The sequence below is a fragment of the Setaria viridis genome, chromosome 5 (assembly GCF_005286985.2).
Source record: "Setaria viridis chromosome 5, Setaria_viridis_v4.0, whole genome shotgun sequence".
Lineage (NCBI taxonomy): Eukaryota > Viridiplantae > Streptophyta > Magnoliopsida > Poales > Poaceae > Setaria > Setaria viridis.
Window position 1 is genome coordinate 37122424 of NC_048267.2, and position 23653 is coordinate 37146076.

At 47.6% G+C, this 23653-nt stretch overlaps 2 protein-coding genes and 2 pseudogenes across 3 annotated transcripts; 2 read left to right on the top strand and 2 right to left on the bottom strand.

Moving 5' to 3' along the window:
- The first annotated feature begins 1023 nt into the window (after positions 1–1023).
- LOC117856794 (uncharacterized) lies at positions 1024–9704 on the top strand. 2 transcript variants are annotated; one of them, XR_004640657.2, is made up of 10 exons: positions 1024–1224; positions 1330–1774; positions 2790–3529; positions 3855–5227; positions 6309–6370; positions 6461–7037; positions 7130–7211; positions 7693–7821; positions 8769–8816; positions 9355–9428. XR_004640657.2 is itself a non-coding variant. In XM_034739184.2 (9 exons), exons 1-9 carry the CDS (start codon positions 1039–1041, stop codon positions 9556–9558), a joined length of 3717 nt encoding a protein of 1238 aa, XP_034595075.1. In that variant the 5' UTR covers positions 1024–1038; the 3' UTR covers positions 9559–9704. The 2 variants fall into 2 exon arrangements, 1 of the variants encoding a protein (XP_034595075.1); XM_034739184.2 differs by lacking the exon at positions 7693–7821 and having other exon boundaries at positions 9355–9704.
- A 1453-nt stretch (positions 9705–11157) lies between these two features.
- Positions 11158–12801, top strand: LOC117856506 (serpin-Z1-like). Its single transcript, XM_034738856.2, has 2 exons — positions 11158–11696; positions 11785–12801. Exons 1-2 carry the CDS (start codon positions 11307–11309, stop codon positions 12574–12576), a joined length of 1182 nt encoding a protein of 393 aa, XP_034594747.2. The 5' UTR covers positions 11158–11306; the 3' UTR covers positions 12577–12801.
- A 5392-nt stretch (positions 12802–18193) lies between these two features.
- On the bottom strand, positions 18194–19306 carry LOC117854536 (serpin-Z1-like; annotated as a pseudogene).
- A 2569-nt stretch (positions 19307–21875) lies between these two features.
- Positions 21876–23544, bottom strand: LOC117856508 (serpin-Z1-like; annotated as a pseudogene).
- Between the last annotated feature and the right edge of the window lie 109 nt (positions 23545–23653).

Consider the following 23653-nt stretch of genomic DNA (forward strand, 5'->3'; position numbering starts at 1 on the left):
CACCGATTTTTCGAGTTTTCTAAAAATATTTATACAAATAGATAAATCTAAAAGTATAGCTAGACAGCTAAAGTAGAAGTTATAGAGTATGGTTAGTGAATTTCCAACATGAAGGTAGAACATGAATAAACATTCACACTCGAGCATTTCTCAACGCACCTGATGGTTCCAAATCTCCAGTACAACAGGCATTCTTATGGTTAAATTAATGTATAAAAGAGCGTATAGTACTAAGAAATAGAGGATGTGCCAAGAAATAGAGGATTTCTCCTAAGTGAGAATGGAATACGGAGAAGACCCATGTACTCATTATAATCTATAAAAAATTGTTGGTCAAGCATACTCATCCTCACCTAGTATTAGTCCCTCTTGGCTAACCAAGCATGCTCCAACCTAAGTGAAATGGATGGCATTATAAATCAATTCATAATTTATCATGACATATACAAAAAGAAATAAAAAAATTGCATTACCTGCTATATTAAGATAAAAAATTCATGTATAAACAAAGGTCAACAAGCATTTTTAAAGAAAAACGAGCATATTTCTCCTCTTGCATTTATGACAAATCGAGCAGAAGGTGATAAGTAAAAGTTGTTCCAGTATAAAAATGTTCCAAATACGTTCCAAAACTTAAAAAAGAAAAGAATAAAAAAAATAAAGGAACAAACGGAAATGAAAGAAATAAAAAGAAACAAAAATGAGAAGAAAATAGAAGAAAAGAAACATATGCTCCATTGGCTGACAGAGCAGTTCAGAGTAAAAGTAATATGAAAATAGGCCGTCCACGTGTCACGCACCGTGTACAAAACAACCAAAAAGGAAAAAAAATCAACAAAGTTCGCTAAACATGAAGATATACATATATCCGCTCCCTTCACTTCCCCTCGGAGCCACATTCGGCGTTGAGGTAGGCCGTAGAACAACCACACCTCGAAAAATTTTCAGATGTACTCACGTGCGCACCACCGTATGCGACGATCCATCAACATACCTGCCGCCACCGCAGATCTCTAACACCAATACTCACCATCACCCATGCCCAGAAGCATTACTATAGATCCACCGCCACCGCTGTCCTCACCGCCGGTGGCCGTTGTTACCTTCTCCATCGCGTTTTATGGGTCCGTAGAGAACCTCATTCATGCTGTCCGTGTCCTCGACATTGGCTCACCTTGCCCGGAGGAGGTCGCACCAACAGCAGCCAGTGCTGGAGTTGCAGCGGTAAGTTCGATGGTCCTACCCGTCAGCCACGGGAGGTTCGCGTACATTTTACAAGCCGGTTCACCGTTCACAAAACCGCCGCACAATAACTCCATTTTATTTCAGGGTTTGTCTCAGTCCCAGGGAAGCTCTGGCGAGAGACGCCAATCGGAGGAGGCCGAACCGTCGCCAAATTCTGCCCAGCGCATCCCGATCATGCCATCGCCGGCGGCGGAGCCGCCGCCGAAGAAGCGGAAGCTAGTTGAAGCCCAGGACCCAAGCCCCTTCCCCACTTCGGTGCCCGCGACACCTCCTTCCCCTGCTCCGCCGCCTCCTCCCGAAACCCTAGCTGCGGCGGCGCCCTCAACCTCCTCTCAACCTTCGGCGGAAACGGCATCCCTGCCGTCGCCGTCGGAGGAGGAGAAGCTTCAAAAGCGCCGCAATCGGGAGGAGCTGAGCAAGGCCTTGATGCACTACCGCCGTATCCGTGATTACATAGGGCAGCGGAAAGACTGCGGCCTCACGCCCGAGCTGGAGCAGGACTACCTCGACCTCATCTCCGCCTCCCGAGGTGGCTAAACTCCCCTCTCTCTCGTCACGTACAGTAAAACTGGAATTGCTTTCGTCGTTCGTTGATTTAGTGATTTGCTATAACCTGGGTAAAGCTTGAACGGCTCACCATTCGAAATTAGATTTGTTTGTAGCTGCAATCTCTACGGATGGTGAAATTCTGGGCACTTCGCCCTATTTTCCTTCGGCTGTTCTGGGTTAGAGTGTGGTTTTTAGTTCATATCTGTGCTTTATGGATGTTCAATAGCCTGTGAATTCAGATGCTAAACAAATGGAATCATGCAATCCGCCATGAGGAATATACAGCTTCACAAAGGATATTGTGGTAGCCTGTTCATTTTCCTAATTCCCTTTGGTTGATTGAATTTGTCCACTTCAATTAGCTTCTCCGGTTGTGCATTCCATTTAAGCCTGTGAATAATAACGTGTACACAGACGAGTAAATTCTGCATGTAATTCCTGTGCTAGTAAATAAAATTTGGAAGCAAAAGTTGATTTTAATACCACTGCATCATTGATTGAAACTGAAGTGAGCCTGTTGAAACCGTGACAGTTGTGTTATATGTGCATCTTTAAGGCTAGTCAAGATTCATGATTAAATGGTTCCATTATCTCTGGAACTATATAACTTAACCCTAAAACTTTACTACAGATGCCCATTTTTGCTCTGTAGCAACTATGCTTCTCCACATTTTCTGACAGTTCGATTAGCAAATAGTGAGGACAAAGACTTGTTTTCTGTGTTATATAAAAACGAGAATTGCACAACTTTGAAAGAGTTGGAAGTTTATCTGCCTTCCTTTCATTATTTGTCACACCTTTTGCTCATGATGTGCTCAGATTTAAAGGCATCATCTTTTACTGCGTCTCAATTTGATTAACAAATAGAGCCATACTTACGAATAAAATTTCTTGAGTACAACCTTAACTGCACGATTTAAGCTTATTAATCCAGTAAAGAATCAGTTCTTCCATGTTTACAAATATCCTTATCTTTTCCTTGTCTATCCATGCAGGTTGTGAAAGTGTACAATGTTTTCTGTCTTTGCCAATTCCTCGATTTGCTTCACACTGTCCTACTGCACTCGAGGCAGCGACTAAAGTTACCATCAACATGTACAAATGCAACATGGCCACTGTAACAGGAGGGAAGGGTTTGAGTGGTATTGCATACAAGACAGTTAGAGCTTGTATCGTTGGCTTAACTGACATATGCTCTGCAGCATCTTCTGAAGCACCCAAGTCACCCGTTGTCAAAGGAATCTGCTCTGCGGTTTATAGAACTGTCCTTTCCTTCTTCATTTCAACCTTTGAGGGAAAGGATATCTATCGTATGGACTCTAAAAAATGTCTAATGCTTCAGGACCCTGTGAAGTTGTTAGAGACTTTAAAGCTGGAGTTGGATAATGCCAAACAACCAGTATTTGACAGTTTATTTGAACTGGGAGCACTTTGCTTGCTATGCATATTTCTTTTGTTCCCAGAGAATATACTAGAAGCCTGTTTCACGCTGCTTGCTTCCGCAGAATCTGATGATGTAAAAGGAGAAGGGCTGTACTTTTTAAATCAGCTGACCTGTCATCTGAACAGTAATGCTGCAAATGATTCTCTGGATGATAAGATTGATGGACAGTCTTCAGGGACGGAAGGAAATCTGCCTTACACCAAAAAGATTGTTCGTTCAAATAATTCGTCTGATGATAATGTTGATTTGGAGAATTCTATGGTGGAGTCAAATGAGTGTTACATCACAATGGTATGGATCATTTTCTATTGATGCTGAATTTTTACCTTTCCATTAAATAGTTTTGAATTATGACCCATTGAAGACAATAAAGGGTTCTAGTGTACATATTTAATCAAGGATCTATTGTTCGTATTCTGCTTATCTGTTGCAACTTGCAAGGTTCTGCTTGCACTTAAAGTTAAAATTGACTAAGGAAGTTTGTGATCTCTAGAGACTTCTTTGTAATCTTCCACTTTATCTTCTTGTAAAAATCTGCTGTATAACTTCCCTCTTCATTTCTTTCTGGAGCTCTTTTGCTTATTTATTTTACAATCTTACTAGGTTTCATTTGCAGGCCATCTCTAGGCATCCATCTTTGAGACATTGGATATTATCAAGGTACAAGAAATTATGTGATTCCTGTAAACCTGCTGTGGTTTCAGAGGTGTCATCTTGTTTGAAAGTTTTGGGCTCGTTGTCAGAACCTGTTGAGGATAAAAGTGACATAGGCAATGGATCATCGGTGCTCGAGAAACTCGACAAAAATGTCAGAGAAAATATGCAACCAGATGAACTAGTTTCTTCATCTGGGCAGGGAGCACTTTCAAAAACTGAGAAAAAAGATAGCTATGGAGACAAAACTTCACAGGACAAGAATATGGACATGGTTCATGCTGATAATCAGAAATCTGATAGGCTGGCGGATGCAAAAATGGATTACTGCAAAGGAGTAAGTGTTGTCGCTGATACAGCGCATCAAGGTACAAGATCTGATTCGGTTACGCCAAAATCTGTGTATGATTCTGCTGGAGGATCTACATCACTTACTTCCCCAGGACAACATTATGGGAAGGCAAAGCACATATATTCTGAACCATTTGATATTTATGGTCCTTCTGTCAAAAGGGATGTGATTTCAGTTTCGAAGGAACTTTGGGTTGGTTTGCTGGGAAATAGAGCTGCAGAAGCATTAGTCAGATCTAAGTTTGAGGAGTTTGGTCCATTAGCTAATTTTTTATTCTATCCATCCAAAGATTTTTCCTTAGTTGAATATAGAAACATAATGCATGCTCTGCGTGCATGTGGATATATGCAGGGTTCCTCCATTTGGGGCGGTTTTCTTCAAATAAGGTATTTAGACAGACTTATAGGTAGCAAGGGATTTATTCATGGTATAGCTATCGGTGAAAGCCGTCATATTTATGTTGCTAAAGTCCAGAACCAAAAAGACAAAGATGAGGTGTTTGATGAATTGAAGGCAGCAGGGTTGAAGAGACCATGTGGTGTTACTGATCTCTCTGGTGAAAATGCTTTGCTTCTGGAATTCGAGACGGCAGTTGATGCAGCTACGGCAAAAGTCTACATTAGGAGTCAAGCTCCTGCAGATGTTTGTTCCAGGGATAAGAATGCACCTGGTCATCAACTCTTGGTGCAAAATATAGACAACTCAGTCCCTGACATGGAGTTAATCAATGCCTTCTCTCGATTTGGTGAGGTCATAAGATGCCAATTCAATAGGTCTGATGGGAACTGCTTTATAGTTTATAGATCACAAGATGCTGCTGCCTGTGCAAAATCACACTTGCATGGAGCACGATTTGGGATGAAGTCAATTGTTATTGAATCAAGGACATGGAGTGCAGGATCTGTTCATGATAAAACAGTGTTGCCTGTTGCTCCATTGTTAGGCCAGAGTTTTCCTGACAACAGCATCCACCAAGATATCAGGTTAGCTTAACTCCCCCCCCCCCCCCCCCCCCCTAATTCTTAAATAGATAAAACATTGCTGGCATCTATTGTTATTTTGCAATCTGGCCAATGATATAATTATAGCTCCCAAACGTGCTAAAGATGACGTCTCTTGTTGAGGTGAATTTTCTAAATTTGACCGTGCAATTTTGGAATTATGCCACGATATGTATGAGCAGATACAGCCAATTGCATTGGTTGCCATGACTCCTTGTTTTCATAGGAAATAAAATAATATGCCATTATAAACACACGAATGTTTGTGTTGGCTACTGAGAAGTTACTCTTTCCTCATTTGCCACTGATTTGCTAAGGAACATTTTTGTGTTTCCTATTTGGTTACATCAGCATGTCATTCTTGCTTATCTAGATTTAATCTTGTGCAGAATCGCCTTTTGAATCTAAACATGCAACATAATAGTCTTTATGGTAATTCAATGTCAACTTGAACAGTATGTTGTGAGCCATTTACTGTACATGTGCATATTTTAAGTTTAGCTGATATTAGCATACTGAAAGCACACTATTCATATGGAAACAATATACAAGCAGGACATGGCAATTTACAACTTTTTTTCTATTGTAATATTTGGTGCCACCAGATTTGATCAGAGTGCTGCAGGTGCAGGAAAGTTGCACTTTAGTTTTACATGGATCACGAAACTGTTTGATTAATGTGTCCATTGTGAGAAGCAGAAAGATGCCCCTGCTAAGCTTTTTTTTTTCTTTTCCACTTTCTGGACGAATTAAAACATGGTAATTCATGTGGCTAGGCAGGAGCTTAAAAACCTTAGATGACCCTTATATGCCTTTACTGTTTCCCTCTTTTACCATCAATCAAAAATAGAGCAAAATTAGAAGGTCTGGAGGTTCATTATTTGATTGAACCTACAAAACCCTGAAGGACTTCCATGTCCTTTTTACTTATTTATTTATACAACATGTCTAAAAAAAATATTATAGCTTCTGATACCATATTATGTAATCTCCTACAACTTTTACATGCTCCAATGGAACTTTTCTTGTTACTTACATATTCTACTTTTGGAAACATCTGCAGGCATCCAAGAGTTTCAGGATATCATGCAGGCTATGCAGCACCAGGGGGTCGACCTATTTATGGCAAGTCTAGTTTTTCTTTAGTGGAACAGAAATCTTGCGAGCTTGTGCATGATTAGTTTCCAATATAACAATGTCTTTCTTGATGTGCAGGTCCACCTCCTCCAAATACAAATAGAGCTCCACAAGGAATTCTTCCTTGCCCTCCTGTCTCTACACACCGTGGTTCTGTAATACCACCACCACCTATTCAAACCTCCTTTGTTCGACCTGTATATCATGGTCCAGGGAGTCCTTGGGAGAACACTACCCCCAATCCACCACCCTTCAGTCATGTTTCTCCTCGCATGATGCCTGGAAGTAACTTCCGTGCCAATCCAGCTCTTCCTTTCATACCCTCTTCTGTTACTCCTATTGTGCAGCTTCCTGGTGGTTCAGCGCAGCATTCTGAGAAAATGCCTCCGCCACCACCTCTACCAAATGTAGCTCCCCCACAATTTACACCTCCACCTCCATTACCTATTTCCCAGCCACCTTCAGTGCCACCACCCCCAAATTCTCCTCCTCCGGTTCAACCTATTGCTGACTCTTCTGACTTTCAAAATCCATGTCCTCATCCTCGATGGCAGGGTTTTCTTGCAAAAAGCAGCATGAATTATTGCAGAGTCTATGCAAGTAGAGTAGAGTTGGATGCCTGTAGATACGAAAATGCTGTTTCTGAACCGGCAGAGTAAGGCTTGCATAAATTCATGCTATGTAATATATTATTTCTGTTATGAATATGGTAATTTTCTTAAATATTTTTGTTATTTTTCATTCCAGATGGCCTGAAAAACTAGATATGACAAAGCGCACAGATTTCCAGCACGTGAAGACAACTTTCTCTAATACTCCACCTAGTAAAGTAAGTTTCCAGAATACCATATTGCATTTCAGAAATATTTGCAGCCTAGTGCAGTTTTGAATTTTATGCTGTCTTGATGAAATGGGAAAGGATGTTTGTTTATGTAGTACTTAACACACAAATTTCACATACCGTGTAAAGTTTGCCTTAAGAACATTCTGCATTTCAGGTCCATGGTACTTGGAAAATAGAAATTAGGTGCTCAGATACTTAATACTGGTGTTAATATAAATTTGCTATATGTTATTTGCATAATGGATACCTAGTACCTTTCATTCAATTTTAGATAATGGCTCTGAAATTTAACTAACCAGATCAATATTCCCCTGGTCTGATTTGAAAACCTGAACTTTGGAACAAAACTATTGAGATTTCTGATGCAAACCTTCAGTTGTTTTCATGCTCCATGTCTTGATAGCTTTTGTTGGAGTTCTTGATATCTGGTTTAGTTAATCGTACATGGTCATCACTGAACTTGCAGCCTTGCAAATAGCATCTTTTGGCACCTGGCTCAGCTCACTATTTTATTCAAAAGGGTAGATGGAGCAAGCAACACATGTAATGAGCATGTCTGTGCTTGTTGCTAATAACTCAAATAGTGCTTCTGAGGGTGATATTACTCCATCCATTCCTTTTCACTTGTAATTTTGTACATCAATAAAGTCTCTGATAACACATTTAATTACTCCCTCCGTTCTTAAATATATGACGCCGTTGACTTTTTTCATTTGTTTGACTATTCGTCTTTTCTACAAATATTTTTGCAAATAGATAAACCTACAAGTTTAATCTAAAGTACATTTGACAATAGACATAATGATACACATTTTACTTTAGTTAACTAACTCGTTCAATAGATATTGGTGGTCAAAGTTGGAGTAAAAAGTCAACGGCGTCATATATTTAAGAACGGAGGGAGTACTTTGTAATTTTGTATGTACTGTGGTATAAGCTTTAAATAACAAGAACAAACAACAAAGCCTTTTAGTGTAAGATTTATATAAAACTACAACTGTTTAAAAGTACTTTTTATGACAAATCTAGTAATAACATGCCTGTGGCAAAGTTCAATACCTTTATGCATAGCAGCGGTTAAAGCTTTTAAGATTTGATTGCATATGCTACAACAAAATTTGTTTGAGAATGCAGAGATTAACTGTTAGGCAATGAGTATACAATGATATCTGATGCTAATAAATTTGGAAGACATGGCGCCTATGTTTTAAGATGTGTAAGTTGAGATGACCAGTCGTATATATAAATATATATTTTGACTCAAGCCAAATTACTTGGTACTCACTAAGTGTGTAGTCGATGCAACGTGTTAAGATAATAATCATAGTTCAGTATGCCAGTGTGCACTTATTAAAATTACAGTTTTAGGGTTATATATCACCTATAACTAATGGAAGGATTTATCTACTGTTTGATTTCTGTGGACTAAGTTAGAAGGATTTTAATATGTGAAAGTTATAGAGGAAAATGCACATGTGCTTTCACTGTGGGGAAATGATTTTTTTTGGGAGAAACCATAATTTCTTATTTTCCACTGTGCAGAGAGAAGTCTGCCGACTGTTGCCTTGTTCAGATGGTGATCAGAAAGGGGTATGATCTTCGATACTGGCAACTACATTACCCGAACTTAGTTATTTTCTTTTTTTTATACATCAATTGCAATGAGATAAGACCATCTGATACTTCATTAGCATATGCGATTACAATCTTGCACTAAGCCTTAAGCAAACTACAAATGAAATTATTCTTGTCCCTTTCTGGTGTAATTTATTTAGTAGGGAAAATAGAAAATGTATTGGCATTTGTGACAATGTAAATTGTAATTTTGAGTTTGCAAATGTTTTGTGTTTGTTTGCGTTAATAGTTCAACTGGCTACAGTTGTGAGACATTTGTCTCTGCATATGTTCCATGACACATATGGCAGCAATATTGTTGTCATATTAATCAGAGATTTTTGTTTCTAGTGTTGAGGAACATGACATATCGTAGTTAAAGATTGGAAACTTGAGATATCATGCAATTTTTTCGAGTTTGGGTGTCAGATCATGCAGAACTTAATGATTTCAGAGTTGTGTTCCTTGATAACTAATGGCCAATTGGTTAACATAAATGTTATGTATCATGCAGTTCCAGGATTTTATATCCTATCTGATAAACAGAGAATGCGCTGGTGTGATAAGAGTTCCTGCTGTGAATTCCATGTGGACAAGGCTACTATTCATCCTTCCTCCTACACCTGATGCGTGTGGCATGCTTGCACTTCCACCCCATCCATCTGACTGTATAATTGTTGTAATTTTGCCCAAGGAAACAACTGCTGAAGCGGCATGACAATTTTGCATACTGCATGTATGTTAACTTTGTTATAGTTTCTGAGAGCTTGGAACTTGTAGCAGTTATGTGAAAACTGTGCATAATCGTTGGTTACCATAGTGTTTTTTTTATATATATAAATGGCTACTATATAGTATTGCTAATGTTATACAGTGTTTCAGTTAACTATCGCAAACCTTGTGTCGAAATCTAGTTCTGCGGAGGGAGCTCGTGTACAAAGCACCACGTTCCGCTGGCGCTGAAGGTCTCGCGGCTGTGCGCGTCGAGGCAATCCAGCGCTCAATTTGGCTCTTCTCCGCGGCCAATTTGGAATTCCTGGGTTCCAAAGTTTCTTCCTAATCTTTTCCTGTGTTTTTTATTCCTCAGTTTTACAACCTCATTCCTATCCAGTACATTCTACTTATTCTTTTCCAAACAGACCTAAGTCAACAGTGCTATTGTAAGCTTTCCATTATCAATTAGTAATTGCTTGCAGGTCATTATCCGAGGCGCTCGGAGGTGTACGGTGTTGTATAATTGTATATACATGTTGACAGCAGTGAGTGCACACATACATACATACATACATACATACATACATACATATTAGTTTGTATTCTGAAAGAAAAGCCGCCTTGTAACTTCATTGCTTAGAGGTTATAGTTTTAAATTTTAGCTTATGAGAACTTCATTGCCTAGAGGTAATAGTTTTAAATTTGAGCTAATGAGAACTTCATTGCTTAGAGGTTATAATTTTAAATTTTAGCTTATGAGACCGTTGCTTTGCAAAACGGCAATTTCTATTTAACATTATTTTTCCCTTCCATATCATCAAAGGTTCTACAATATTGGATAAGAAAAATTATGAAACAAGTGACGTGTATCAATATATATGCTCTAAAGCCTTTGCCTCTTGTCCGCTCCCTGCATGTTATTTGGACTATGTATCAGGTCTGAAGGCCTTGTTATACAATGTTGTGCAAAGTGGCATACACGTTTTAAATTCGTAACTTATATTCTGCTAAAAGTAATGTGCGAAGCTACCCAGCAGAATACCGAGACAATATACATTTAGCAGGAAGAATATCTAATCTCATTTTTATATTTATATACTCAATCTACATTTATATCTATGCAAAAAAGTGGACTACATTAGGAGAAAAGGATGGGCCCGCTATAGAAATGTGTAAATACATGTCACATGATGTGGGGTTATCAAATTTGTTTTGGTTAAATAAAGTCTTAAACTCCTATGATACGTAGCATTTTCGAACCGAAAAAGTCTTAAACTCCTATGATACGTAGCATTTTCGAACCGAAGTCCGCTTATTTAAAATATCTTAATTTACAACCATAAGTACTTACGTAAAAGTTTCACGCAACCCGTTGTAGTTAAAAATGTTCACCACTGAACTATGACAGTTGATAAAAATGATAAGTTATTAATTTCAAACGGGGAAAAAAGCCAAATAAAAAAGATTTACGTTGCCCTATAGCCCATAGGCCTTTAGTGCGGAAGGTACACAAGTCATGACTCGAGTGTATCCATGACGAAGTCGAACTAAACCATCGACGTGGAGTCTTGCGATGAATTTTGGCATCAAGAAAACCCATAGCGTCACATCAACGCGACGCGGCACAACTCGAGGTGTCCAACGCAGCGCGACCCGGCGTGTCACGGTCTCACGCGCATCACATTTGCCGGCGTGTGCGATCGCAACTGTTCTTCGCCACCATCCCAAGCCAGCGCACCGCCGCCGCCCGCCATGGAGCACGCGGCGGCCGCCCGGGACGAGGCCGCCTTCTCCCTGCGCGTGCTCCGCCACATCGCCTCCAACGACGGCTCCCGCGCCAACTTGGCCGTCTCCCCGCTCTCCCTCCACGCGGCGCTGGTGCTCCTCGGCGCGGGCGCGCGGGGCGCCACGCTCGACCAGATCGTCGCCTTCCTCGGCCCCGCCGGCGGCCCCGCGCACGCCGCGCTCGCGTCGCACGCCGCACTGCACATGCTCGCTGCTGATCACAGTGCCGGCGGGCCCACGGTGCGGTTCGCCAACGGCGTCTGGGTCGATGCGGCGCTGCGGCTCAAGGACGCCTACGCCCGCGTCGCCGCCGAGCACTACCGCGCCGAAGCACGCCCGGCGCCCTTCAAGTCCATGGTGAGCTCACCCAGCAATTGGCAAGTGCCTTCTCTCTCTGCCACTGCTACGTCGGAAATCTTCATAATCGTCTGGTTTATTGGTCCAGCCAGAGGACGTGAGACTCCAGATCAACCAGTGGATCGCGAGCGCGACGGCCGGCCGGATCAAGGACCTCCTTCCCCCAGGCTCCATCCACGGTGGCACGCCGGCGGTTCTCGCCAACGCGCTCTACTTCAAGGGTGCCTGGGAACGCAAGTTCGACGCTTCGCTCACGCTGGACGGCGCCTTCTACCTGCCCACCGGCGGCCACGTCCGCGTTCCGTTCATGTCGAGCACCAGCAAGCAGCACATCGCCAGCCGCCCCGGCTACAAGGTCCTGCGGCTCCCCTACGCGCGTGGCCGCGACCACCGGGCGTTCTCCATGTACGTCTACCTCCCCGACGCGCACGACGGCCTGCCGGGCCTGCTGCAGAAGCTGAGCTCCGACCCGGCGGCGTCGCTCGAGAGCTCCGCGTCTCTGATGGCCGAGGTCCCCGTGCGCGCGCTCAGGGTGCCCAGGTTCACCGTGTCGTACAAGACTAGGGCCGCGGCGATGCTGCGGGACCTCGGGCTGGCCCTACCGTTTGACCCCGTCCGCGCCGACTTCGGCGACATGGTGGAGTCGGCGCCGGAGCCGCTCGTCGTGTCGGAAGTCTACCACGAGTGCTTCGTCGAGGTGAACGAGGAGGGCACCGAGGCCGCCGCGGCGACCGCCGCCGTTGTGGCCTTTGGTTGCGCGCGCCTGCCTCTGCCGGAGGACTTCGTCGCCGACCACCCGTTCATGTTTTTGATCCAGGAGGACTTCACCGGCGTGGTGGTGTTCGCCGGACAAGTGGTCGACCCTTCGCTTTCGCGCTAAATTTTCGACACGGAAACAAGTGTTCGTTCTTGCAATTTGTAGTTGGCTCCTCCAAACTTTTGAGATGGCTTTGAGAAAATGTTAGCATGAGCTAGAGGTTGGGTCATGTTGGATTGTAAACCAGGTGCACTAGTTTGATCTTTTTGGAACCTGTGTTGAGAATTTGGTAACTCGACTTTGCTACTCCGTATTTCTCAACTGCTTGAAACAGTCACACGACTCCAGTGACTGGACGAGGCTGCAGCCGCGTCGGTCGTCCCGCATCGTTAAAAATGTCTGCGATACCCATATTACGATCCAGTTATTCCCTATCTTGATCACTTTTCCGAATAGGCTCATGAACAAGCTCTGGGTGATGAATGCAGTAGCAACAATACTCAAATATTTGGAACTCTCTCTTAGAATTGTGCAAAGTTTCCCTTTTGGTTCAAGAGATATGGATTAGAGCAGCTCCAGGAACTCCCTTAAAATTATCTCAAACGGAAAAAATAGAAAAAATTTACCTCCAACAGCTCGTGTCCGGAAAATCCATCGCCCGTATCCGTCCGCCGTCACCCCGCATATTTGCGCGAGTACGACCCTCCCCCAATCGCCCCTGTGCTTCCTTTCCCGCGAGTTTTTTTTCCCGCGCGCGGGAGGAGGTCCCCGTCGGCGGAGCGGAGTCGAGCAGCGCCGCCGCGGACCCCGCCAGCTCCTCCAGCGCGGCGGCGCGGGACATCTAGGAGGTGCCTTCCCGCGGAGCCGTGCCGCTTGCGCAGGTGCTCCAGCCTTCGCTGCCGGACTCCATCCCGATCGAGACTGGGAAGGAGCACCGCATCACGTTCGCAACCGCTGGCGCCGCAGCACCAGCGGAGCAGGGGCCATCGTCGTGGGGCGCCAGCGGCGAGAGCCGCGGCGGGGGCGGGGAGCCCAGCGGAGCCGGGAGATCTGTAGCAGCGTCAGGCCCATGAGCATCTTGAGCGAGGCTCGGCCGCGCGCCGCCCCCTTCCGCCTTGGCCTCCTCCGCCGCGGCCTTCGTGGCGGCCGCGTGGCCTGGCGCCGCCGCCTCGAGCCTGGACACGTGGGCCACCGCTTCGAGGAGGCTCGTGAAGACGCCACCAGGGGGATCTCTATACGAAGCGTCACGATCCTCGCCAATCCATCCAAAGGTTGCAGACTCCACACCACGCCCAGAGAAAGATGGCTTGGGCTCAGAATAATGGTGGAACTCTAATGAGCCGTGCAATCACGACTTTTGTCTCTACTGTAGATTTTTTTTTTAACGAACATACAATCTCGACGCCTCCTCCCCAAAACATGTTTAATCACGTTCAATCAGCAATAATTGATAGGTGTTGTAGCAGCTCTCCACGGCTCTAAGCGACGATTGAATTGGAATGCTTGGAGCACTCGTACGCACTCATGACCGACGTAGAACAGATGCGAGGAGGAAGTCGGCCCAACAGAGGGGGTCACATGGGCTAATGTGACTATTTTTAAGTATTAGAAATTTATTATTGCTAATGTGACTATTTTTAAGTATTGAGAAATTTATTATTGAAATTTGCTGTAGGATGACGTGATTTTAGAGGAAAAGGATTTTAGTAGAGCCTACAATACATAGTTTTGGGGAAGAAATTTCGGAAACTCTTAAAGTTGTAGGATGACGTGATTTTAGGGGAAAAAGATTTTATTAGAGCCTACAATACATAGTTTTGGGGAAGAAAATTTTCGGAAACTCTTGAAGTTGATGGGTTCAACGGCTGCTCCTTTTCTTTAGTTTTTCAGATTCTTCTTCAGAACTTGTGATGACCCTGCAAATGTCTGACTGAAATTCACTGCACAGCCGCACTGCAGGAGGCGGTGGACAGCAACTCCGCCTACCGGAATGTGGTGGACATTTCAAGTGAGGAACGAACGGCCTGAGTGCGTCACCGCCGTACGCGCCGCTGCTGCTCCAGCGAACCGCGCGCTGCATCAATCCAGAGACAACGAACGCCCCTTGGGTCTCCGGGAACACCTTGCTCCCCGCAACATTGGCTGCTGAGAGACTGGAATGAGGAAGAAGAGGCACCCAAGGGATGGGACGCATGGTGTGAGGCGGCGCTCCGACGAGCTGCGGCGAAGGACCGGATCGCGATCGGAAATTTTGCAAAAGCACCCCTGGATCGAATCGCAATCCGATTATTTGTAAATTTCCCCATAGATAATTTCATTTAACCCCCAATTTGGATCGCGATTATTTGCAGAGAACCCCTTGTAATTTAATAGAGGCCCCCTGGTTCAGATCGGGTCCTCCTCCCGGCTCCCGCTCGTCCGGCGCCGGCTTCCGCCGCCGCCTCGGCCGTCCTCCGCCCCCGCCGGAATTGCGTAGCCCCACCCATCGGACCCAGAAATCTCCCTGCTTGAAGAGATCCACGCTCATTTGCTGCCGCAGGCCGCCTGCGAAGACCTCGTCAGACTAACCGTGGCAGTCGTCGTCGTTACTGATCCGGCGAGATCGAGATCATCTCTCCGGACCTTTGAGAGGTTAAGCAGCTGCAGGGTGGCATGTGGTCAAAGCAACGCGGCGCAGTTGTGAGCTTAGAGCTGCTTGGAGGTGATTCATGTACCGGCTCAAAGATAAAATGGGACAGACGGTACCGTGCAGCGTGAAGACTGAAGATGAACCGGCCAAATTGCATCGACAGGCATGCGTGCCTGAAGAAATCAAACGCGAAGCGAGGCGTGTCGTCCAGGAATTGGGTTCAATCATCGTGTGGTAGCAGCAAGCTAGGCAATCAGTGGGCAGTGGCTAAAGCTTTCAGGTTCTGTACATGTCTTGGGTACTGATGACTGAATTTTCATAAGTCCCCAGTACTCCAACTATTTTCCTACTTGCATAACACTGTTAGTTGGTGTCCACTCTGCATTCCATCTTCATACAGAGCGGGGAATTTCAAATTTGTGATCTACACACACTACACCCATTGATCAGCTGCAGAGTGGTTGAGGCAAGCATGCGTGAAGAATCCTGCACTGCAGACCAGGCAAGAACATTTCTCTAGACATGATCGAGCTCGCAAGATCACTTTGCCACTTCCAAGTTCCAAGTGCCCGTTCCCAGCTAAAAATTGCTCTGTTCCAAGGCAACCTCAAACAGAATTACAGAAGCACCGTGCTTGAAAAAATTAGTTGCAGAGTCTGCAGAATCAACCAAAGAAGCTGATCACCGCGTCACATTCTGACCTGACTGACTGCTTGTAGTTGCAGATCACAGTGGTTGAGGCAAGCATTCGTGAAGAATGTCTGCAGCTTGGACTAATCAGCTTCTGCGGATTCTGCTATCATATAATTACCTTTTTTCTTGTCTTATTCCATTACATAATACATAGTCAAATATTTTGAGCTATCTCTTAGAATTCTGCCAAGATTTTCCTTTTTAACTCAAGAACTCCGAACTACAGGACAATCAGCTGCTCTTCTTATTTTCAGCTTCTTGTTCTGAACTTGCGTATTTCGGTGGTCCTCTGAAAGTGCCTGCCTGAAATTCACTGCACTCTGCAGGAGGCTGCGGACAGCAACTGCATCGCCGCCGGCGATTTCACGCTGGCAATTGGAAGCGATGAACGTACGGCCGGACCGCCGGAGTGCGGCGCCGCCGTACGTACCCGGTCGCTCCGTTAAGCCGCGCGCGGTGTCAAGCTAGAGGCGGGGTTCTCTGTCAGCCCGACACCGAGCGCGTCCCGCAAGCTATGGCTGCTGCGAGAGTGCGAGACAGGACGGATCGAGAGGAAGAGGCTCCCAAGGGAAGGGAAGGGACGCCCGGCGTGAGGCGGAGCTCCGGAGAGCCGCGGCGGAGGACCGGGCCGATCGGAAATAATCGCGATCCGATTATTTTCAAAATACGCCCAGTATTTTCATTTAACCCCCATCGTGATCCTATTATTTTCGATATACTCCTTAGTATTTACATTTAACCCCTTATTTTGGATCGCGATTATTGATCGCGATCCGGATATTTTCCAAATACCCCCCTACAACTTTCATATAGCCCCCCGGTTCAGATCGGTCGTCCTCCCTGTTTCAACGGCGGCGGCGGCGGTAGCTAGGAGTTCGCGCGCTCCGCCGGTCCGCCCGCCCCCGTTTCGCTTGCCGGCCATCTCGTCCTCTGCCCCACTCGCCGGCGCCGCCCATTACCCTCGGTTCGTCTCATCCCCGCTCCTTTCAGTCCCTTGCAGCCTCTCCTACCAGTTTCGCCAATCTTCTCTAGTCAGCCGGTGACGTACCAATCGCCTCTTCATCGAGGCAATCAACTCCAGTCTGTGGCCATCTGACGACCCTGACCCTCGTTTGCGCCCAGTACCGACGCCCACACCCTGTTCGACGGAATGCCTCCAGGCGAGACTAAGCGAGGGGTGTCTCCGGCGGCCGGCGGCGACGGCATTGGATGTCCTCCCGGAAAAAGTTCAGCGGCACATCCTTGGCTTCCAGGAGGTGCCGAAGTCCGTGCGGACGTGCGGCCTTGGCCGCCGCTGGCGCGACCTGCCATGAAACTCTGCATCCTCGCCTACGAAGGCACCTAGAGTTTCAGAATTGTTTCACTGCGTCTTCTTTGGATTTTTGGTACGATTCCTGTGCTTGAGAGCATGCCATCATTAGTGAAGACAGTCGTTGAAATAAGTGCCCAATCTGTGGACAGTAATACATGTCACCGGCAAAGTTACAACTGTGATTTGTGTGGCAATTCTTACCGTATCGGCGATGGCCCTGGGCCCCTGGTACTAACGGTTGCGTGCTGCTAAAAAGGTCTATCAGAAGCTAAGGATTTGGGCATTGGTTTCCGGACCCAAAACAGTATGCCTACAATTTCATTCCTTGTCACCAAATGTTTAAACTCTAATCAGGCTCACTTAATCGTTTTCTCTTGCGCTTTCTCCAGTTTATGTTCAAGAGGGATTTTAGGTGGTGTGATATGTTTAGCAAGTTAAAGTCCTTGTACTTTTAGGTCAATGACTACTGGTGTGTGTGCCTGATGACTTCCGTGCTCTGGTTTGCAGAGAAGCTCACTCTCAAACTTTGTTCTAAGGTACATACTTTGTAGATGGGCAATTGCTTCATTGTAGAATTACTATATTGTCGACTGATCATGCTGAATCGGTTCTGTTCATCATAGAAGCATGGACAACAAAGGGAAAGGAAAGGAAGTCTCAAACCAATGGAGGGATCAGCTGCAGTTATGGGACACCTTAGATGATCGAAGTCAGATGCCATGCTGTTGATGAGAGGATTTGTAAACTTACCTTATTCATGTGCTGAATTGAAATTTGAAATATGTATATATAAACTGGATTGTTGAATTGACCTCTTTTATTCCCTCTTCGATATTAGAGCTGTTGATTCAATTTTCACTAATAAATTCAGATATGCGCATACTACGCTGAAATGGCCTCTTTCATATTCGCCAGACGGTATCAACACACAAAGTGACGCGCAATAAACATATGTGAAAGGAATTACTAAGGGCATTCTTATAACCTGGCAGAATCTCCAATCCCTCGTCAATATAACAAATTCGAACTCAAAGCATTTCAGAAGAAACACGTCTATGAAGAACAAGAACCTCTACTTTGTATTAGCACTACCAACATGAGTCTGGACCAGCTGATTGTACAATTATAAGAGCGATCAGATGCGAAGATAGATCAGTTCATGCACGCTTCCACATCGAAATTTCAGGGCACAGTGAAGAGAGTCGATCACTTCGTCCAAAACATTAGGGCGAAAGCGATGGGTTGGTGACCTGCCCGGCGAAAACCACCACGCCGCTGAGGTCCTCCTTGATCAAGAACATGAACGGATGGTTGGCGACGAAGTCTTGGTCATACGCGGCGCACAGCCAGGGATGACTCTGCAGCCGGTCGCCGCGGCGGCCTCGGTCCCTTCCTCGTTCACCTCGACGAAGCACATGTGGTGGACCTTCGAAACGACGAGCGGCGGCTCCGGCCAGGGCGGTGACTCCACCATCTCCGAGAGGTCGGCTTGGACGGGGTCGAACGGCAGGTTCAGCCCGAGGGCCTGCAGCATCTCCGTCGCATCCGTCTTGCACGAGATGGTGAACTTGGGCACCATGAACACGCCCACGGGGACTTTTCTCCCCATAGTTCTCGAGCTCTCCAGCAGCGCCGGGTTGGAGCTCAGGCTGTGCAGCAGGCCCCGAAGGCCGTAGTGATCGTCCGGGAGGTAGATGTACATGGAGAAGATCCGCTGCTAGCCGCCGGGCGCGCTGGCGTAGGGAAGCTTGAGGACCTTGTAGCCGGCGCGGCGGGCGATGTGCTGGTCTCGGGTGCTCGACATGAACGGCACGCGGACGTGGCTGCCGTTGGGCAGGTAGAACGCGGCGTGCTCCGTGAACCGGGCGTCGAACTTGCGCGAACAGGCGCCCTTGAAGTAGAGCGCGTTGGTGAGCACGGCCTGCGTCGCGCGGCTGATGGAGCCGGCGCGGATGAGGTCCTTGATCCGGCCGGCCGTCGCGCTCTCGATCCATTGGTTCATCTGGCGCCTCGCCTCATCTGGCTGGATCAAGCAACAAAATTAAACGACGGTGAGGGGTGAGAATCCATGCCGCCGGCGGCAGTGAGAGAGGGCAAGGCGTGGGTTTCTTACCTCGGATTTGAAGGGCACCGAGCGCACCTCGGCTGGCGATGTGGCGGAGCGCCCGCATGGAGAAGGTGGCCTCGTCCCCCGCGGCCGCCGCATGCTCCTGCTCCATGGTGGATGCGCGGCGTGGGGTTTGCTCAGGTTGTTGCCGTGGTGAAGAGTTATTGCATCTCGATCGATCCACCACCGATCCAGGTTTTATAGGTTTTATAAGTCCACCGACCCTTCCGTTGCCTTCCTATATAGCTGGAGACGTTGTGCTCTCCCCGGAGATGGCAAGGACACGGACACGAGACGGCTTGGAACTCGGCATCTCTACTCCCCGGAACAGGAAGTCAGCAGCGCGTACATGCACGGATGGCGCAAGAAAGATAAGGAAGGAATCCATTCAAGAAAAAGGAAGATAAGAAGCTTGTTTTTCATTAAAAGTCAGATCCATGCAAAATCGAACTCAATTCACCATGAGAGTTTTCGTGGCATGGTGGTTGTACATAGCGCATTAGGATGTAAAAATGTTAATCTTCACATATTTTCCTAATGACATACGTGGTAATAGATAAAGGTTGGAGGTAGCTAGTGTCGTTGTCAAGATTTGCGGATCAAGACTTAGACTAGTAAATTTCTTTTATGCGCGTAAGGCTTCGGATGGTAGCGTGGGAGACACAGGGTTAGACTGGTTCGGGCAAGGGAAGCCCTACGTCCAGTATCGAGGCTGCTCGTGTTGCCCACGCGGGGTTCTGTAGTAGGGGTTACAGATTGACGAGAGAGGGACTGATCCCAGGTCTCTTGAAAGGTGCTTGTGCTCTAAGGGAAAGTAGGAATATGCTGTTAGTTTGAGGGAGAAGAATCCCCCTCCCGTCTCTGACCCCGATGCCCCTTTTATATCGTAAGGGGGCTGTCGGGGTTACAACTGAGATCGGGTGATGAGAGCAGTAAAGAGTTTAAACGTAGTATGGTAAAAATACGGCACGAAGGGAGGAACCAAGTTCCTAGGCGCCCGGCGCCCTCGCCGGCCTCTGGCGTCTGCCGGCGCGTATGCTGGAGGAGGAGGGTGGCCGTGCGCCAACTGTCGTCGCGCCCTACAGATAGCTTCTTCGGTGTCCGTAGGCGCCGGGTCATGATGAGGGCGTTTCGTCGCCACTCCGGTGTCCGTTGGGAGGGACGGCGGATGCCGCCGTCCTGATGATGGCTCGCGGAGAGAGGGCGTCACATCCCTGCTGCCGGGCGCGCGAGGCCCGAGAACGGGCGAGTCTTCCCTCTGCTCCGGACGGCGCAGGCCATGAGTACCCTGCGGCGAATGGAAGGAAACCGCCGGTACTGTAGCTTGTACAGTGGAGTTGTGCATGGGTACTTGCAGCGGGTTGCGTGAGGGGCGTGGTCATCCTTCTTCCTGCCAGACCTGCGGCGCATTTATGACGAGGTCGACAAGGTGGACCCACAGGATCGTTACCCTGATCACCCGGTCCGCGCCCGACGGGGATATCCGTCTTGGGGGCCCCAGTGAGTCCGACCCCGTGCCCAGGGTCGGGCGAGGCGGAACCTTGTGGCGGGGGGTCGGGCGCCCCCGACCCCGGGATCGCGGTCGGACGAGGCGGAGCCTTGCGGCGGGAGGTCGGACGCTCCCGACCCTGGGACCGCAGTCGGGCGAGGCGGAGTCCCACTCATGTTGGGCTTGACGGCGATTTCGTTATCCCGGATGGAACTGGTCCTTCATGATTGTCTCATGATTGTTTCTTTAAGCGGTATTTAGGAGATCGTTAATATTTCCCCAACAGCTAGGTAATTTAGATATGGATTTATGTATAATTTGTTTAGAAAATAAAGTAGATCCAATGCTTATTGTTATTGATGATGATTACAGTCTACCAAATAATTGTTTCGTAGCTAGTGCGCATTTCTTGAGGATTAACATAGAGACTCAAAAAATAAATCTCCAGCTAGTAACAGGATAACTGGAGTACTAAATTTATAATCATAATGTTTCCTAAGTGCCTTTTGCCAATAGCCAACAATTAGTTTTTTTAAATGGCCAAGGGTTTTTAGTTTAATTAGGGGGCGTTTTCTTCCACTGACTTATTTTTAGCACGTGTCACATCGAATGTTTAGATACTAATTCGGAGTATTAAACGTAGACTATTTAGAAAACCCTGGAATCTAAACGGCGAGACGAATCTATTAAGCCTAATTAATCCATCATTAGTAAATATTTACTGTAGCAACACATTGTCAAATCATGGACTAATTAGGCTTAATAAATTCGTCTCGCCGTTTAGATTCCACTTATGTAATGAGTTTTGTAAATAGTCTACGTTTAATACTCCTAATTAGTATCTAAACATTCGATGTGACGGATGCTAAAAATAAGTCAGTGGAAGAAAACGGGGCCTAAGATACTTTCAAGAGTTATGCTGCTGAGTTACTTACCTTTTTTGTTTGGAAAATATTGGTTTACCAATGTTAGTTGCTAATTTCTTTCCCTCATCAGGATTGTCCAAGATAAACTACAAAATCCTCGGGCACTTAAAAAATTATGTAGAAAAATAAGCTCTATGCCATTTGAGAATAAAAAACAGTCGAGAAACATTAAATATGCTACAATTAAACTCATGATAGACAACCGCATCTAAGATGATTTCTCAAACTAAAAAACCTCTTATATTTACAAAATATGAAGCGGATTACACGTAGGTCAACTCTCAACGACAATGGCTTAAGTTGTTAGGAATATCCCAACTGAGCCTCCAAGGACAAGCTAACATTCACTCGTCGCTTCGAATGGATCACGTTGCAAGGCAAGTAGGCAACGGCCCCTCTGCTTCACGCTACTGCAAAACGTGAGTTTGGAGTACGCTTCATGCGCGTCTTTGCACTGCGAAATCGACGGGTGGATCGCTTGACCGGCGACAAGCACCACGCCGCTGAGTTCCTCCTTGATCAAGAATACGAACGGGTGGTCGGCGACGAAGTCCACGAGCGCCTCCACGCGCGCGCAACCGAAGCCCACACCGACGGCGGCGGCGGCGGTCTCGGCCCCTTCCTCGTCCACCTCCACCAAGGCCCCGTTGTAGACGTCCGAGACGACGAGCGGCTCCGGCGCCCACTCCACCACGTCGCCGAAGTCGGCGGCGACGCGATCGAACGGCAGGAGCAGCCCGAGGTCCCGCAGCGTCTCCCTCGCGTTCGCTTTGTACGACACGGCGAACCTGGGTACCCTGAACGCGCGAACGGGCACCTCGTCCGCCAGAGTCCCGGAGCTCTCGAGCAGCGCCGGGTCGGCGCTCAGCCTGTCCAGCAGGCCCGGCAGGACGTCGTGCGCGTCCGGGAGGTAGATGTACATGGAGAACAGCCGGTGCGCGCCGCCGCGCGCGTAGGGCAGCCGCAGGACCTTGTAGCCGGGCCGGCAGGCGATATACTGCCTGCTGGTGTTCGACATGAACGGCGCGCGGACGTAGCCGCCGTCGTGCGGGAAGAAGGCTTCGTCCCGCGTGAGGCGGGGGTTGCGCGTTGGTGAGCACCGCCGTCGTCCCGCGTTGGAGGGAGCCTTGGGGAAGGAGGTCCTCGATACGGCCGGCCGTCGCGCTCGCGATCAACTGGTTGATCTGGCTCCTCGCCTCCTCCGGCTGTATCAAGGAACAAAACGACGGCGAGATACGAGAGATGGTTTCCGAATCCATGAGTACTAGAACAAGTAAAGAACGGGGAATGCCAGCTAACCATGGGTATGAAGAACGCCGGGCGCGCCTCGGCGCGGTACTGCTCGGCGGCGACTCGGGCGAAGGAGGCCTTGCTGCAGATCGCCGCCGACCCAGACGCCATTGGCGAACCCCACCGAGATCCCACCTTCGCCGCCGCCATCGGCGAGGGCGCGCATCGCGACGTACGACGCGAGCGCGGCGTGGGAGCTGCCGCCGGCGGGGCCGAGGAAGTCGGCGATCTCGTCGAGCGTGGCGCCCCGCGCGCCCGCGGCGAGGAGCGCCAGCGCCGCGTGGAGGGAGAGCGGGGAGACGGCCAGGTTGGCGCGGGCGCCGTCGCGGGAGGAGAGGTGGCGGAGCACGCGCATGGAGAAAGCGGCCTCGTCCTGGGCGGCCTCCGCGAGCTGCATGGCTGCCGTCGCTGGCGGGCTTGCCTCAGGGCTCAGCCTGGTGGCGAAGGACGGCTGCGATCGAATATCGTGGGTCCCGCTTTCGTGTCTAGAGGGACTCGGGGTTGGGGAAACATGGAATCACTGAAACGGGAAACGGGACTTTCTGGCCGCGTCGCGTGGTTGAGAGTTGAGACGCATCGGTTTTCTTGCGGCTGAAACATGTACACCTCCAAGGTTCCAACTTCCAACTAGTCATCATCCAAGGCCGATGCAACAGCTCTTGCAATGTCTCACCCGCGTTTGAGTCAGGCTGTCCTGCACAACACTTTTTCAAAACCATTCCCAGCGCGACAATTAGCTGCAGCAGTGGCGCGT

Bases quoted from the DNA above. Each gene is read 5' to 3' on its own strand.
- LOC117856506 (XM_034738856.2), top strand. From the start codon at position 11,307: ATGGAGCACGCGGCGGCCGCCCGGGACGAGGCCGCCTTCTCCCTGCGC. The intron at 11,697-11,784 runs GTGAGCTCACCC...TTATTGGTCCAG, and splicing joins CGGCGCCCTTCAAGTCCATG to CCAGAGGACGTGAGACTCCA.
- LOC117856794 (XM_034739184.2), top strand. From the start codon at position 1,039: ATGCCCAGAAGCATTACTATAGATCCACCGCCACCGCTGTCCTCACCG. The intron at 1,775-2,789 runs GTGGCTAAACTC...CTATCCATGCAG, and splicing joins CCTCATCTCCGCCTCCCGAG to GTTGTGAAAGTGTACAATGT. The intron at 5,228-6,308 runs GTTAGCTTAACT...AAACATCTGCAG, and splicing joins AGCATCCACCAAGATATCAG to GCATCCAAGAGTTTCAGGAT.